Raw genomic sequence first — 17,353 nt, forward strand, 5'->3', positions numbered from 1 at the left:
GAGAAAATCGCGTTTGAAGTTTTCGAAGCTTTGCACTTTGCCGCCCATAGAACCGAGGAGATTCTTATGAAGATTTTCATGAAGAGCAACCCTTCCTGTAAAAAACACACATTTTGCAATCTATGTAAGTGAAAAATTGAAGGAGTAACAGCGATTTGAAAAAAAATGTGACATCTGCTGTTCTTACTGAAAACGTTTTTTTATGCATGAAACAAAGTCTTCAGGAGGGTTAAGGCTGGTAAAACGATTGAAATGAATCAAAAGTAAGTCAATGCTGAGTCATTTAATACAATTGAACAAAAAACTAGACCATCTGTAACTTCTAGAACAAAAATAAGGAACAAATTATAAAATCAGTTAAAAAATCAACAATTCTGGCGAGACGGTCCCGATACGTATAATTTGAGTGTCAGCTAAGCCCATGGTTGGTGCGCGGGCAGTTATCGCAAGTGGATTTGAATCTCTAATATGTCCTGCCGAGCCGGCGGGGGAAAACAGTGGATTCTCACATCCGCTGTTTTTAGAAATAACATGGTTTTCGGTTCTTATCTCGCAGAAAAATTGTCCTGGAAGTCTGAAACTTTTCACAGGCATTCTTGAGGGTTTCAGAATTCGAAAAAAGCGTTTGCCCTAAAAATGGCGGATGTCAGGGACCGCTGTTGTTACATATAAGTCCTCATCTGCATCTGTAATTTCTTGCGGTAATGTCATCTCACCAAAACCTTGGGCAAGTAACCTAACATGACCCCTAACATGATACGCAAGTAAAGAAAAAACTCAAGTTTCCTGCAATTTCTTCAATTTTTCTTGTTGATTGGGGTCTTTTGAAATGTGGGGGATTGCCCCTGCCTCCACAAAATGATGCCACTGTGATTTCATGTAATTAATCTTGAAATCTTTCCTGAGCACTCAGTCTTACAATTTTTCCATGGTGTTGTCATTCATCAGTAGACCATCATCCTAGTGATCAACAACAATAGTCTATGCAATGGATACAAAAATTGAAATTGGTGAGGACCCAGTTCCATTGCAGGTGGGGGTTCCCTTTACCCGAGAAAAAACGCTGAATTTTAAGTACTGGAATCTTTAGGAATGAAAATGAATTTCTTTTTGGCATTCGCCGAACAGTAAGTTTAACATCCCTTGCAGAATTTTCAATTGATGTATCCTTTAATTTTGATGTTTCTCTCTTTCAATAGCTTTTTCAAAGATGCCTAATCAAGGTTTTGAACATTGATCTATGGAAGCTTTATCTCGATTACGTCAAAGGAACAAAAGCAAGTTTAGCAACTTACAAGTAAGACCTCAATAGTCCTTTCACTTTTTCACCTTTAATACAGAAAATTTTACTGATTTATGTCCTGCTTTCCATTGAAAGCTATTTTTTATAACTTTTGTAATGCACTCCCATTTGTGCAGCCACTAAATACAGAAGTTTTGCTCCGCTTGAACCTTAGAATAATTATTTTCAGTCTGAAATTCTCTAACCAAAGTCTTAACAGTGTAGCAAATGATCATTAAACCAGAAAATTATATCATGATATGCATCATATGTTCAGACTAAATTTTTATCTCCAATCCTGTTGCTTCCTTCAAATTGGGACAGAAAATGCTCAATTTTGCATGTGACTGAGGAAGAGGCAAGTTATTTCAGATGAAATTGAGATCGGACACAATATATAGAAGGTGGAACTTCCAAACTGTGTATCTCGTTTACAGCGTTTAAAAATTTTTTCTCCTATTTTATTTTTATAAGGACGAACAAATCAACATCATTCCTTAAAGTTTCTTTGGAATTTGCCTCACATAGAAGAGAAAGATCATGGAAGTATTTAAGAATTGACGCTTAGTAGCTCTCTACTTAAAAAGTAAAGTATAACAGGAAGTCCGCAACACTGCAAACCTAGTTTAGTAATTCAAGCCTAATTTTTAAAAACTGGCCTAGCAAAGTATCCACACCGACATTTGTCAGTCATCATTTGGCATATTTTATGCTCAACTAGTTGCTCAGTAATCATAACTAGGCGAAAATTAGTGTTGACCTCTGAGCTTAGTCTTGCCTCACCTGATTACATTGCCCACATTTTTAGTGCAAGGCTTCTGAAATATATTGTCTCCGACTGATCTTAACAGCATTTTTTCGACCATCAGTGTCAAATTTTAGAATTTCACATATTCATTCAAGAGGAGTGGGTAAAATGATGGTCACCAATTTTCCAATTAAAATATTGTCAGCAGCGGCTCATACTACTCTGAAGGTTTTTTTTTGCTGACAGCTTTCACTCGCAGAAACTCATGCATGCTTGGTGAGAAATAATCTAAGTATTTCTGCCGGTATTAGAAGGCACAGCACAGCAAGAATATGAATTGTGCTATATTGGAGTATTGAACGAAAATTAGATAAATTTATGTAAGAGTAAGTTCAGTTGTTAACTTTTAAGCCTTGTGCGCTGATGTTGACTTTGACTCATTTGTCATGAGCATATTGCAGATTAGTAAACAGTGTGTGCCGTGTTAAAGCATAACATTTTTCAAAATCTGGTAAAGGCAAGGTAAAAGCTTTTTTCAATCGGTCTTCTTCCTCTGAGTTCTGTGTTCACCTTTTTACTTTTAAACCGATTTTGTCTTTTGGTCTCGACTAAAATTTAATTCTCAACAAACTCATTTGATACTGTCTGCTTTTTCTTTTTACCCTAACAATTGTGAAAACTTTCAAGTTTCTGTTCTTACTTTTTCTGAATTCATCAATAACAAAGTATATTCTGAACTTTTTCCAGGGAAAAAATGGCTCAAGCGTATGATTTTGCCCTTGATAAAATAGGAATGGATATCAACTCCTTTGATATTTGGAATGATTACGTAAACTTTCTCAAAAGTGTAGAAGCCATTGGATCTTATGCTGAGAACCAAAAAATTACTGCTTGTAGGAAGGTGAGTTAATAAAATAATTTTTACAAAACTGTTTCTGTTATCAAAATATACTTAAAATAGAGACTCTTGTTCTTGATGGCACTTGAAACTTTCAATCTCTGCCCGTTTTCTAATATTATTTGACTTTAAGGAGACCAGGGTGTCGCAAAAGCAAAAGCACCAGCGGAAAATATATTTCAAAGCATAAGAAGCTCAAAACACTCTTTTTCAGCAGAGAAAGGAAAATTAAAGCTATAGTAACAAGGGGAATTTTTTTCATCGGCCTAAAAATTGTGAAGTCGCGTCGCCTAAAACGAAGTTCCACAGTTTTAACCACCATGAATTCAATGTAACATAGCCGCCTTGTGTTGCATGCCTGTGTCTACTCGAGACTCTCATTCTTTGGAGCCTCCCTTAAACACATCAAACAGCAATGACATAGCAAACTTGGTTGGGATGCATTACCTGTGGTTAAAATTCTGAGTGGAAGAAATTAAACTATTGCAGTTAAAAGGATACATGGATTGCATTTTGCAAAAAGGAACCACCAGCATTGCAATGTTGCTAAGATTGTGCAACTTCTTTCGTCTTGGAGGAAAAACCCGATTATCCCTTAATAGTTTCTATTTTACTCGCTAAAAACTGTGAATTTAAGACAAAAATTACCATCTAAATTTCATAGTTTTTCACAATTTTTGCAATTTTATTGCAAAGGATGAAGTTGCAATCTTAGCATCATTGCAATGCTAGTGGTTCCTTTTTGCAAAATGCAATCCACATGGTGGCCAGTTCTTTATCTGACATTGAAAACTTTGTCAGTGTGATATTTTTCTGTTCATTTATGTAAAGTAAATAAAAATATTCGATTTTATTTATAATCATCCCTAGAAATTATTCAGTTACAATTCTGCAACTTTAAATGTTTCCTTTTTTCATTCCTTGACTGATTCCCTCTTTCTGACACTAGCCGATTATCATGAGCTTATTTTCAATGGGTGACCATCGACTCAAAGCAGCTTTTTCCTGCCCGAATTCAGTCGGTTTTCGTTAAGTTTGGAGTATTATCCATAAAATTTAGTTCATCGAAGTTCCGTTATTTTCAAACTCCATGTTTCAAGTGATTCAGCAAAATCCATGTACGAATGGCGTGTTGACACAGATCTTGCTTTTCATTGCTACAGGTTTACCAACGAGGAGTCGTGAATCCGATGAATAAAATTGAAGCATTGTGGAAGGATTACATAGCTTACGAACAAGTCATCAACCCTATCATAGCTGAAAAAATGATGATGGAGCGAAGCAGAGATTACATGAACGCACGGCGAGTTGCTAAGGAATTCGAAGCTATCACTAAGGGTCTCAATAGAAATTTGCCAAGCGTTCCACCAACTGGTCACATAGAAGAGTTGAAACAGGTATCTGACTCGTCTTTTTTATATTTTACCTAGGAGGCACTAAATTTCTGTGATTTTACTTCTCTTTACTTCTATCACTTCTATCACCGATTGTAATTGTTGGATTGATCAGTGATTTTGATTCAATTTAACGAATTTTTTTCAGCTAATACCCCAGCATGAAATTTTTGTCATTTATTTTTATTTTTTAAGATTCCTTTGTGCGATGCAATCTTTTCCATTAGCCTTGCATCAACAGATCCAGCAAATTTGCAACATTGTTTTTTTTCCCATTTAAACCTATCGATATGTATGGATTCTTGAAGGGGCCAGGTGCTCCGATAAGAATCAATTGTTTAACACACGTTTAAATGAAGGAAATCCGGTATTGCCAAATTGCTGGATCCGCTTCTGTGGCCCTGTTTTATTCATAGGGTCTTTAAAATCATGAAGAACTGCTAAAAATACACACTAAATACATCATGGGCCTGTTGCAAACTTTTGCTAGAGCTAGAATAAGAGTTGTTTCTTATAGAAAATGGGTCAAAAATTATGATGAGCGCATTGGCAAAGTCTGGAATGCACTCCTAACTTCACAATTTGCGTGAGGAATTTGCGTTTTTTGAGCTTCCCGCTTCAAAAACAAACCTACGGCAAAGACGAACATTTTGTCAGAGGAGTAGTTGATTCAACCCTTGCTCACTAGAATGTTTTGCAATACTCAACATAAATGACACTATCAAGACAGATCTTTATTAACGCGAGGAAAACGTTACCGTAAACACGCCAGGTTGTTAACAAATGGTTAGAATTTCGTCCTGGCACATGAGCTTTGGCCAGTTTTGGCGGATTGGCGTCGGCCATGTTGAATATTGTGCAGTATCCTACTGCACAGAGGTTGGAAGGAACGACTCCTCTTACAAAATGTTCACCCATACCGTAGTATCGTTTTTGAAGCAGGAAGCTCAAAAAAGCGTGAATTTCTTACGCAGATTGTGAGCATTTCAGACTTTGTTAATGCACTTATCATGATTTTTGAGCCATTTCTTGTGAGAAACAACCCTTATTTTTGCTCTAGCAAAAGTTTGCAACAGGCCCATTATCTTTGTGTGAAGAAAAAATTTGAAAGAAATAGTGGCCCTAGTTTCTCTTTTTAATGACTTAATGATGTAAGCCAAAAAAATGCTTCAGGAAAAAATGGATGCTCCCAACTTTTTCAAATTCTGACTCATCTTGAAGAGAAAAATAACGTTACAGGTGATTTATCTAACATAAGACAATGTACATTCATAGCTAAAGTGCAAAACCATGTATTTTTTGGCGGCGTTTCAAAATTTCCGCTCATTTTCTACTTTTTTAAAGAGAAACAAGCCAACTTTATAGCTTGAAATTTGTGCAGAATATTCTGCTGATAGTGGAGAAAAATCAAGAAAATTTTTAAAAAAGTATTTTGACTGGTTTAAAATAAAGAGTATGAAGTATGATAAGAAGTCCGCAACATAGCAAACAAAGATACATGGTTTCGCACTTCGGCCATCGATATTCTACAATCAAAGAGCAGATAATCTTTAATTATCATGCACTAGCTGTTTTGTCTTTATATCCCAATGTAAACCAAAGACAATGCAAGTGAAGACGTTTTTTGGAGATTCAATAATGTCCTCTGTATAACAGGTAGAACTATGGAAGAAATATATCGCATGGGAAAAATCAAACCCGTTGCGTTCAGAAGACACTGCCTTAGTTACACGCAGGGTCATGTTCGCCTTCGAGCAATGTTTGCTGTGCATGGGACACCATCCAGATGTGTGGTATGAAGCAGCTCAGTATTTAGACCAAAGTTCCAAAACACTCTCCGAGAAAGGGGTAAGGCTTTGTTTTTGTGTTTTCTATTTGGTTTCTAGTTAAGAGTGAAGGACTAGACTGTTAAGACTAGTTGGCATTATGCCTGTTTTTTCGTTGGGTACTCCTGGCCAGAACGGTTATAATGACCATTGTTGTTGTGTAATTGAGACACAGTGAGTAGGTCATCCAAGGAACTGATTGTAGAGTACTGGTTATTTTCTTCCTGTTAGAAAGCGCTATTGTTGGAGTGATCAGTAGAAACTGAAGCGTTAAAATCTGGCAGTAGCTTTCTGTGTTTTTCTGGCCCTATAAAAACAATTTTGGATAAAACTGTTGGCAGTGAATGTGTTAAAAAAGTAACTCCTCCTATGGAAGTTTGGCAATTCTTTATCATATTCCTTTGACAGTGATCTGGAATCAGCTGGAAAAATTATCACAGGTTCGTTCAGAAAAAACAACCACATCCTCTATAGTACAGGTAAAAATTTTCAGTTTTCCCAAAACATTTTATTATTTTTAGGAATAAAAATCTTTCTTGAAGTTTCCTCTATGAACCTTCAGACTACAAAATTAAGCACCACCAACCTTTCCATGTAGGAATTTTATTCCGAATACGATGAATGCATTAAGACTTTATAAATGTAATTAATAAAACACCAAGTTACACTTATAAGTTATAAGTTAACAAATAGCGGTTTTTGTCTTTATCAATTTACACTTCTTGCTCACAAGAACATTTGAGTCCACTCAAGTCAACTTCAGCACTAAATGGACTTCGATATATTGAACTATTGATGAACTTTCCTACAGCGTAACTTTTTTTTTAAATTTCATAGTATTTTCTTAAATCAGAGGCTAGACAAACAGGGTATTGACCCTAGTCAAAAGTTAGAGAAAGGAGTATTAGTAACTTTTCTTAAGAAGTTTATGGGTATCTTGTATCAATAGAGGAGGGAAATCTGTGTGGAACCATGCCCCAGTTATTTGCCTTACGTATAGGTTGATTTCAATGCCTATTTTGGCTTGCACTGATTGTGGCCTTTTTTGAGCAGGAAATTGAGTTCATTATTTATAACGTTAACTACTTTGCTGGTTTCTCTCTCATTTGACGGAGGTTTTCAAAATGTTAGGCCTGTTCTGCACAAAATTTTGACGAGAACTGCACCAATAGCGCCTACTCTGTCTAGTGATCAATTCAGCATGTTGATGGCCAAAGTGCAAAACAACGTATCTTCAATTCAAAAATTTCTGCTTCTATTTTATTTGTTCAAAGAGAAACGAGCTAACTTTATTGTTTGAAATTTTTACAGAATATTCTGCCAACAGAGAAGAAAGATCGGGAGAGTTTTCAAGAAATTATTTTGACTAGTTTTTTTCTAAAGAAAAATAAAGTAAGACAGGAAGTCTGCATAGTCTCAAATGGAGATGTGTGGTTTTGCACTTAGGCCATCAATGTGCTTTTGAGTCTTCCCTGATGTTATGTCATACATTCAATACTAATAAATGGGAACTCTCAAGAGACATATTCTACCTTCATTTTGTTGGTGTAGGAAATGTATATTTGACAAACTCCCAGAAATTTTTTCTCACATTCAAAATTTGAAAAGAGTAGCAAACAATCGCCTGTATTGTGTATACCAGAAACATTGTTGTGCCTTTCCTCCAAGATTTTTACTTATTTTCTGTTTTGACACTTTCCTAGGATGTGAATGCATCAAAACTATTTAGCGATGAAGCCGCAACAATTTTTGACCGAGCAACGTCAACTATTTTAAAGCATAGTATGCTCCTCCACTTTGCGTATGCCGATTTTGAGGAAGGCAGGATGAAGTATGAGAAAGTGCATGAAATTTACAAAACGTATCTGGAACTGCAGGAAATAGATCCTACTCTTGTAAGTAAATCTCGGTAAAGAAGTTTTACATATTGAATGACAAACTGATTGCAGTAGACGTCGTAAGACAGTAAGTTGGAATTTTTTAGCCAACCTATGTTAAAAATCAGCACAAAGCTGAAAATCTCAATACAGAGGGCAAAAGCTTATATGAGCACAATTTTCCCTCAAAGAGATATGCTGTTTGGTACAACACTAGTAATGATGGCAAACCAAACATCGTATCTCTTTGAGGGAAAATTGTGCTCATATGAGCTTTTTCCTTCTATATTGAGATTTTCAGCTTTGTGCTAATTTTTAAGGCAAGTTCGCTAAAAAATTCCAACTTACTATATTTGAATGAACCGTCTTTTTTCTATTGAATATATTTCCAATATTTAATTCTTTGCAATTTTATGTAGAATGTTTTACTTAATTTCGCCAATCAGTGCCAATAATTATTGATTAGAACCTTCCATTATTCGGATCGAATTTAACGGAAACACACCAAGTCGCATTTTGGGGAAAAATGAGTTAGTAATAGTAGTTCGAATTTAACTAGTTCTAAATTTTTGGAATAGTTTTGTATCTAACCATTCCTAACTTTCCTCTTGTCAAAAATTCTATGTCGAGAAAAAATGAAAGAATTTGGAACGTGAAAATAGTGGTGAAGTTTTGTCCTTAACATTGAGTCTTATGGAGGAATGAAACTTCAAACCTCTTTCCTTGGTTCCAACTTAATGTGACTCGATGTATTTCCATTGAACTTCATTCATTTGTGGCTGGCGACGGGGAAGAGACCCTCGGTGCATGGAAAAAATATTTTTAACAGAATAATTCATACCCAGTTGGGTGGAAGAATCGAAACTTGAGTCAATGATCAATGATGTTCTGTAGTGCCTACCTCATGAATAAAATGGCTGTTTTTAGTTTTGTGTCAATAGAATACACAAAAACTCATCTTAATTTAAGTAATTTGAGTCTGGAACATGATAGATAAGAACTTTCAATATCAATTTTTCAAAATTTCGGTTTTTGAATTTTAAACTTTCAATGGTTGAAATTCCAGCTTAGTTTAGCGGTTTTGGATGTTTTTGGCTCGTGTAATCTTAGACCATCATTCTTCATTATGGCGACAAAAAATTGAAATTTTTGTAAAAAATGACCTGTGCTAAATTCTCCAGCGGCCATTAATGTTTCAACTAAACAAAAAAAGTAAATAAAATAAAGTTTCTCAAGGTAAATGAAATGTTCAGTAATTCTTGAATCTTGTGTATTCAATAAGTAGTCAGTGATTTTAGTCCATAAGAATTTTCTTGGATTTTTTGAAGGATATGAACCCACAGAAAACAAGTTCAAAGCTGCATATGTTGAGCCTTTATTTGCAGACACACTGCTGATAAAGCCAAGGTGGGATCCAAAAATATTCATCCTATCTCAGGTACACTTTCCGTAGGACAACACCTCTGCTGCAATGAGGAGAAATTTTTTCACAGGGAAGTGGGTAAAAAGCGCAATCCACTAAAGTGCGGAATGTGCGAGCCTTTACTGTTCATGTTGCTATCTGTTGCTGAAAATGTTATCTGTTGTGAATTTTACGCAGACTTATGTGCAGTATATGAAATTCGCTAGAAGAGCAGAAGGAATTAAGTCAGCCAGATCGGTGTTTCGGAAAGCAAGGGAGGACCCCCGTTCCAATTACCAGGTTTGTGCATCTTTTTCACAATTTTCAGAGAGCAATTTTCAATGAAGTTTTATTAGCCAATCCAGAGATACTGAGGTTATTGTAAAAACTTTTGCCTGAGCCAAGAAAAAAAAGTCACGTGAAATCCTGGAAAAATTAGAATGAGAGCAGTGGAAACACCTATGATTCACTGTTTTTCTCCAGTTTGGGCAGGAAATTTTGCATTTAGCAGCTTTCTTTAAAATAATGTAGAAATAGTGAAAAAAGTACATGAAACAAAATGACCTGCAGTTGGTCGTCAGTCAGCATAGTTCTTAAATAAAAATAAACCGCAAAAATATATATCCTGGTCAAACACTTACATATATGTTTCTACTTTTTCAAGTAACATCTGACTAGAAGTGGTGTCATTGTCATTTGTTTTCATTTAAGAAACTACCTGGGGGGAAAAAAAATCGTCATCTTGCGTTAGTGTGTTGTTGTATAAACGAAAGTGACTCTCCTTTATCGAATTGCATCCTTGTCGAAGTATACTGAGAGAGATTGAAGGGTAAATGCCTCAATTTTTCACTAATTTGTAGGTGAAAAAGTGTGTAATGGATTTCGCTAACATGCTCATCAGGATTTCTGAACAGTGTTATATGAGAAACTAACTTCGTTTGTAGCTCTAACAAAGTTTACAGCAGGCTACAAAAATGCGTTTTTAGTTTTTCCACCTCAAGTAACTTGGAAAATCAGCTGGCTGACATTTTCTTGAAATTGGACAGAAAAAATTCATTATGTCAACTGAAAAATGTATCATCTCTTCGCAAATTTTTTTTCGTGTACCATGAGAAAATAAAATTATATTTTCATTTTTAAACTTAATTTTTTCGTACATATGTTGTACTTAATTAGTATGTAAATGAGAGAAAAAAACACTAAGAAGTGGCCGAACTGTATGTAACAAGGTGGAAAAATGGTGCTGGGTCCACAACATTTCGCGGGAAATCAAAGCCAAGAAGTTCCAAAAATTGTAATTAGAGTCAAAAATAAATTTTTTTAACTCTAATGAGCAACTTTTTTTAACTCTGCAAACTGCCTGAGCTGAACACTCTCCCCCCCTCAGTTTTGTACTGGTACCATTAGGTTAAAATTTTATTTTGACTTAATAAATTTTTGAATTCTTGCCCCGCGAAATGGTGTGGACCCAGCACCGTTTCTCCACCTTGCTAGTATGTAAATTTGACTGGAAATTATTTGTGCCTTGGCATTCCTTCTTGCTCGCATGCATATTTTTTGAAGAATTTCTTCTGTTTCAGCTATTTAAATCGATGAAGTCCTATTCACGTATGAACAAAAAAACTGACTGTCTTCAGTAATTTCATTCTGTATGTGTTAATGTTTTGGACGTTTTGTTGGCAGATTTTCGTGGCAGCAGCCTTGATGGAGTATTATTGTAGTAAAGATAAGAATATTGCATTTAGGATTTTTGAATTAGGACTGAAAAAGTTCTCTCACACGCCAGAATACCTGTTGTGTTACATAGACTACTTATCACATTTGAACGAAGATAACAACACACGAGTGCTCTTTGAACGTGTCCTCTCATCGGGTAGTCTTGAGTCTGAAAAATCTGTGTAAGTGTTGACTTTTGCAATCTTAGTTCAATTTTCATTGGATAATATTCTTCCTATTTTGTTATGTAGGTATTTCAAATTCGCACAGAAGAGTTTACCATGGAGGTTTTGGCATACATTATCCCCTTATAACACTATCACGGTACAATATCATTCCTCTCATCTATATAACAGACCATAACACATATTCAATACATTACAGACAAACTAATATATGAAGGGAGGGTGAAATAATATTTTTGAAAAGGACTCTATTGCCCAGACAAAAATCCTGCAAGTTATCAAACGTTCTTGTTTGTGTCAGCGCTACACGTAGTCTCTTGGGCTGCCATCTTGGAAATGAAATCACTCTGCTGCACCACAAACTGCTGGCTGATTTTCAAAATTTTGGATTTGTCGATTAGCTAAGACAAGTCCAAAAAAGAATGTAACCAAGAAATAATTCAATCCCGGGAAAGACTGCACTAAACAGAAGATAGGAATTGATTGGACCGCGTTAAACAGAAAGGAACCAAGCTACATCAGGTATTGCCAAATTTAATTTGGCAATTCAATTTTTTACCTGAAAACGGTTGTGCGGATTTTTGTGCAAATTTCAGCGGATTTTCTCCATAGTACGAAGCAAATTCCTTAAAATTTTCAAAGGAATCCACGGAAACGTTCTCTCGTAAAAAATTAATTTGCCCAGTTAAATTTGGCAATAGCTGATGTGGGTTGGTTCCTTTCTGTTAAACGCGGTCCAATTGAAAACTGGCTGTTTCAAAATATTAAAATTTCATTTTCAACTGGTGAAATTGAAAACAAATTTCAAAAACTAATTTGTCTATCCGCTGTAATTGCAAGGCCGAGACGTAACCAACAAATACTGAAACTGACCGCCTATGAACTCTTTTTCATCTGAGTTTTGTCTTGTTCAATCGACAAGTACAAAATCGTTGTAAGGTCAAGCAGCTGTGTGCAGCTTAAAATCTTTGGCTGCGGTACTTGAAAGCCATTTACAGCCTGTAAAGATTCCATAAAAATTACTCATCTTTCAACTGCAAAGTATGAATCGCAAATTTTTAAATTTCATGAAAACTCACATTTAACCCATTGACTTCAAACTCTTTAAGACGTTGCTTGACTTGACATCAATGTTTACGATATTCCAACATGTTAATGAAAAGTTGTGTTCTTGTCAGTGTTTGTATTAGTAGCACTGTATCGTGGCTTTTGTCATTCAACATTTCCCTCTTTCATTTGGTGATGAATTTTAATCGGTGGTCTTTTTTCTAATTTTTTTCAGTGAAATTTGGAATAGGTTCTTAGAATTCGAGTCCAACATAGGTGATCTAAGTAGTATTGTAAAAGTTGAAAAAAGAAGGAGTGCTGTTTTGAGTAAGGTAAAAAGAAACTTTTACATCACTACGTTGCATGTTCATTTCCTTTTAGACTTTAAATTTAGCTATTGTAATTAGAAATTATCTTCAGCTTAGTCCACCACAGAAAAAGCAGAACTGTTTTTTCAACTTAACAGGTGTACAGTAGAAAACATTTCTTATCCTACTTTTATTCATTAAATTTTTTTATTTTAAACCGTCATTTTCCAGACAAAAAAATGCAATTAAAGTTCAATGCTACAAAATTTTCACTCATCAATTGTACTTTTATCAGGAAATTATTAGCATTTGCAACTCTAATTTTCACTGATTTATCCTCTGATCACACTTAAAATCAGCAAGATTTTAGACAGAAAATGTTCGGCACATTAATGTAAAAATTGAATTTTTTTTTGGACAAATTTGCAACCTTAGAATGAAGCTATGGTCCTTTGTCTGAAAAATGATGGATTTAGATGAAAATTAATGCTTTCCTTGGCCAGGCTCAAAAGTTGTGTTGTAGAGCTAAAGGAACAAATGTTCTTTCTCAGGATGTGTAAGTACCGTACAGAAAAAGTACAAACACATCGAAAAAGAGACAAGGATTTTTACACGACGTCATAGCCACGGTGCTTAGTTTGTAAAAACAGAAATGCTCACTGCAACGGAAAAAGACTCATGTAGGGTAAATTTGCCCCAAAAGAATTATGTTGATATGCTATCTCTAAATTTTATACTTCAACCTTACTTATACCTTAACTTTTAGCTTTATACTTGTAAACCTAATGTAGATATGTAACTTTTACACCTACTTCAGTCCATTTAGGGGCCATTCTTGAAATACATAAGGCTCCAGGGGACGGCGGGTTAAGGAGAACGTCTCACTACTTTATGTGTTAAAAGTCAGGGACCTATGTCACAAAAGCATTATGGGGAGGGAGGGGGCGGTGTCGAAAAATCAGGAAAGCATTCCGCACGTACCTTCGACACAGCTTGCAACCAACAAGCACTGGAAAAAAAAACACATTGTATCTAGAGTCCAGACTCTTGAAAACATTGACAAGAAAAAATACTCTTGATTCAATCGGATTTTTGCTAGAATCAAAACGAGATCCGCTTAAATTAAGAGGCTTGGTTCTTGATTTAAGTCAGATTCTGATGGAATCAAGAGTACTTTTTCTTGTCGATGTTTTTAAGAGTCTGGACTCTAGATCCAAAGTGCTTTTTTTTCCAGTGAGTCACTAAATTAATCATATATTCTGACCAATTTTTATCAGATTAGTGATATAGTTTGGTCTAAAAAACAGTTTTAAATGCCAATGGCCACTGTTCCTTGAGATTTTCAGCCGAGGTTTAGTCTGAACAATCATGGCAGTGGATAATTGCTCCCTGAACAAATCGTTGCTCATTTTGAACTGTTTTTTTTACTGTGCACTCTCCATTTTTCCAGATTGCAGAGTTCGAAGGTAAAGAAACCGCCCAGTTGGTTGATAGGTACAAGTTCCTGAACCTGTTCCCTTGCACCCCTGCAGAGTTAAAGTGAGTAACTCCTAGATTTAAGATCTTTTTTCCTGTATATCTCAGTGCAGTTATTAGTTTGATGTTTTGAACAACAAATTTTGCCTGAAGTCCATTTCAAATCATGTCTTTTTAACCATCTGACATATCTTCCAAAAAAAAAGACAGTCATAGTTTTCCTGCAATACGTGAAAGTACTGTTGCCTAATATTTTGTACTTTCCCAAAATCCTTCATAATTCTCCTTCTTTCTTTTTGATATCCGCCCTTTGGGTACAGAGTTTTTTAAGAACTGCTTAAGGACAGGTATCATTGCATTTGTTACTGATTTTGTATTTTGCCTCAATTTGACAAGCTCGAAAAGATATTTTAAAGAGAAGAAAATAAGGCCCTATGAAAGGCCTGTACATAATGTAGGCTGAGCCCTAGAACAGGGTATTTTGTCTTAAAAGGCGTCTCTGTGTCATCTTGGGATAAGTACTTAGTTTTTGAGGTAGGCTCAGAAGTATTTAAAAAATAAACATTTTGTGGACTTTCCTGAAAGGTATGGAATACTATGTGAATTGCATTTTGCAAAAAGGAACCAAGAGCATTCCAATGTCGCTAAGATTGTGCAACTTTGTTTGCCTTGCAACAGTTATTTTAACTAATTTTATCTTTACTCCCAATAAAATATAACTTAAAGACGAAAATTACCTTTGTAAATTTAATTTTTTGCATGATTTCAGTAATTTTATTGAGTGAATATAAGATACACAATCTTAGCAACATTGGAATGCTTTTGGTTCTTTTTTGCAAAATGCTATCCGTGTATTATATACCTTTAGAAAATCTATTTAAAAAATCTTCAGAAAATAGCTGCCCGCAAATTGTGGCAAAAAGCCATGCTTGTCAAAAAGAAATTTCATCTGTAATATTTTCACTATTGATGCTTTTCGAAGTACAGTTAGGAGACTAATTATACTAAGTTTCTTAATTTTAGAGCAATAGGCTACAATGAAGTCACTCAAAATATAGCCAAGTCATTCCAAGCTGCCAAGTCTGGTGGGCCGATCATCTCCAGCCTGGACGTGATGGATGATGGAGATGCAGCTCAGAGAAATCTCCCGAAGCCAGACGTATCGCAAATGATTCCATATAAGCCTAAACGAAATGCATTCATCGGTGAACATCCTATCCCAGGTAATGTTCATGCAGAGCTCATAGAAACTGAAAAAATGTAGGGACTTTAATTTGTTGAGCAGGGTTGCCAGTCAGGGAAGAACAAGAAACGTCAGGGAATTTTGAAAAGTCAGAGGAGACCTGAAAATGTCAAGGAAAATTTCAAAAGTGTCAGCAAAAAATTGTAAAGTCACCTTTAACGGGTCAGTTGCGCTGGTCACAGAATCGTGTTTTGATTAATTATTCTTTTAGATTCGTCCAAACAGCAACTTTCTATGTCGAATATTAACCGAGATATCGCGCTTTGAAAACTTGGGTTTTTGACATCATCTACTGCGGTAAGAACACCCCTGGTTTCTTCCACTTTGCTTTCATCAGACATTTCCGTTGAGTAACCAGTGCAAATGTACGTTACGCTGACTGATGAAAGCAAGATGGAAGAAACCAAGTGTGTCACTACCGCAGTGGATGAAGTATAAAATCTGACCTTTCAAAGAGCGATATCTCGGTTAATATTGAATGTAGGAAGTTGCCGTTTGGACAGATCTTATTATTTTTAGCTAGTCTAAAAGAATCAATCATCATAACACAATTATGTGACCAGCGAAACTGAGCCATTGCTTTTTTATAATGATTATGACGTTTTGAACAACAAATTTTGCCTGAAATTTATTTTGAATTATGTCTTTTTAACCATCTGAAATATCTTCAATCATCAGGGAATTTTACCGAAATGTGTTGGGGAAACCAGGAAAATGTTAGGAAAATTCATTTTTTAAATTCTGTGGCAATCTTGGTTGAAAACGCAAGGAATTAGTGGTAAAACACTGGAAAACACAGGGATTATGGCGTTTTACAATAGTGATGTAACTGGTTCTTCGCAAGAAGAGTTTATTAAAATTAATTTTGCAGATATTGTAAGAACCGAAGTTCAAATGTCAAATTTTAACCTTTTTTTTGGCTTTGTGGCGGTGTCTGTTTATGCAATTTTGTAACAATGAAATCTCTGGTGGCTGTTATTCTTATTTTTTGTTCAAAATCACTATCTAAAAAATATTCGTTTTTTATCCATCATCTTGTCTTAGAAATTTTTACGCTTCATCAAGAAGCCTAGTTTTATATCGTATATTCTTCTGTAGGTGGCAGCTTCCCTCCACCTCCTGCCGTTGCTCAACTAATGGCCACTTTGCCACCCCCTGGTTGTTTTCATGGACCATTTGTTGCTGTGGATCAGCTTCTGGAGATATTTGATAAAATCCAAATTCCAGATAAACGTAAGTCCCCTTTGAATTATTCGTTACCATTTTCTGTTAGTTCTACTCTCACAGTTGTACCTACAGTCAACTTTCAATATTCAAGAGACCGAAGAAAATTCTAAGTAATGAGGTTTTCGAATTTAAGAGGTTTTGAAGAGATTCAAATTAAAGATTCATTCACAAATTTTGTTACCCAATTTACCTACTATAATGAATGTAAAGTGCTGGGCATAGTGCTTTTCCAGTTGACTGAGTGCCTTTTCCTCAATGACCTGCTAGAATTTTTGAATTGAAGAAATTCCCGTCGTAAAATTTCAAATTACGAAGGGTAATTTGTCTATGCTTAGCTCTGAAAAATTCAAATTATTGTTGAGAGAAAGACTTGTCAATTTTTTTCGAATTAATCGAGCTTTTTTGAAGGATCCAGCACTGTACTTTGTATTAATGATAGTTTCAAATTATTGAGAGTTGACTCATTTGAAATTTATTTTTTTAATAAGCTTTTTGCGAGAAGAGTGACACAAGAGTCATTGAAAATTTTTGAATTTTTTTTTAATATTCAAGCTTTTGAATACCCATTTTGGGACAATTGCTTTCATGTCCTTAAAAGCCTTTTAATTTCACCTTATCTGGTAATTTTGTTCAAAAGATCGTTCTTCGCTCTTATGCCACCAGCACTTTAAAACTATAGCATTGTGACGTCTGTTTGTCTCTTCATTTAGATAGTGGCAAGTTT

At 35.3% G+C, this 17,353-nt stretch overlaps 1 protein-coding gene across 1 annotated transcript in view; it reads left to right on the forward strand.

The window, feature by feature from the left end:
* Positions 1-17,353, forward strand: part of su(f) (cleavage stimulation factor subunit su(f)) — a 32,403-nt gene that overhangs the window by 3,381 nt on the left and 11,669 nt on the right. The window contains exons 4-14 of the mRNA XM_019053966.2: positions 1,200-1,297; positions 2,778-2,931; positions 4,092-4,325; positions 5,979-6,170; positions 7,852-8,043; positions 9,626-9,727; positions 11,111-11,325; positions 12,611-12,707; positions 14,134-14,222; positions 15,183-15,382; positions 16,501-16,635. Coding sequence (XP_018909511.2) covers positions 1,200-1,297; positions 2,778-2,931; positions 4,092-4,325; positions 5,979-6,170; positions 7,852-8,043; positions 9,626-9,727; positions 11,111-11,325; positions 12,611-12,707; positions 14,134-14,222; positions 15,183-15,382; positions 16,501-16,635 — 1,708 coding nt within the window. The remainder of the gene's footprint in view (positions 1-1,199; positions 1,298-2,777; positions 2,932-4,091; positions 4,326-5,978; positions 6,171-7,851; positions 8,044-9,625; positions 9,728-11,110; positions 11,326-12,610; positions 12,708-14,133; positions 14,223-15,182; positions 15,383-16,500; positions 16,636-17,353) is intronic.

This window comes from Bemisia tabaci, chromosome 8, assembly GCF_918797505.1.
Source record: "Bemisia tabaci chromosome 8, PGI_BMITA_v3".
In the NCBI taxonomy this organism is placed as follows: Eukaryota; Metazoa; Arthropoda; class Insecta; order Hemiptera; family Aleyrodidae; genus Bemisia; species Bemisia tabaci.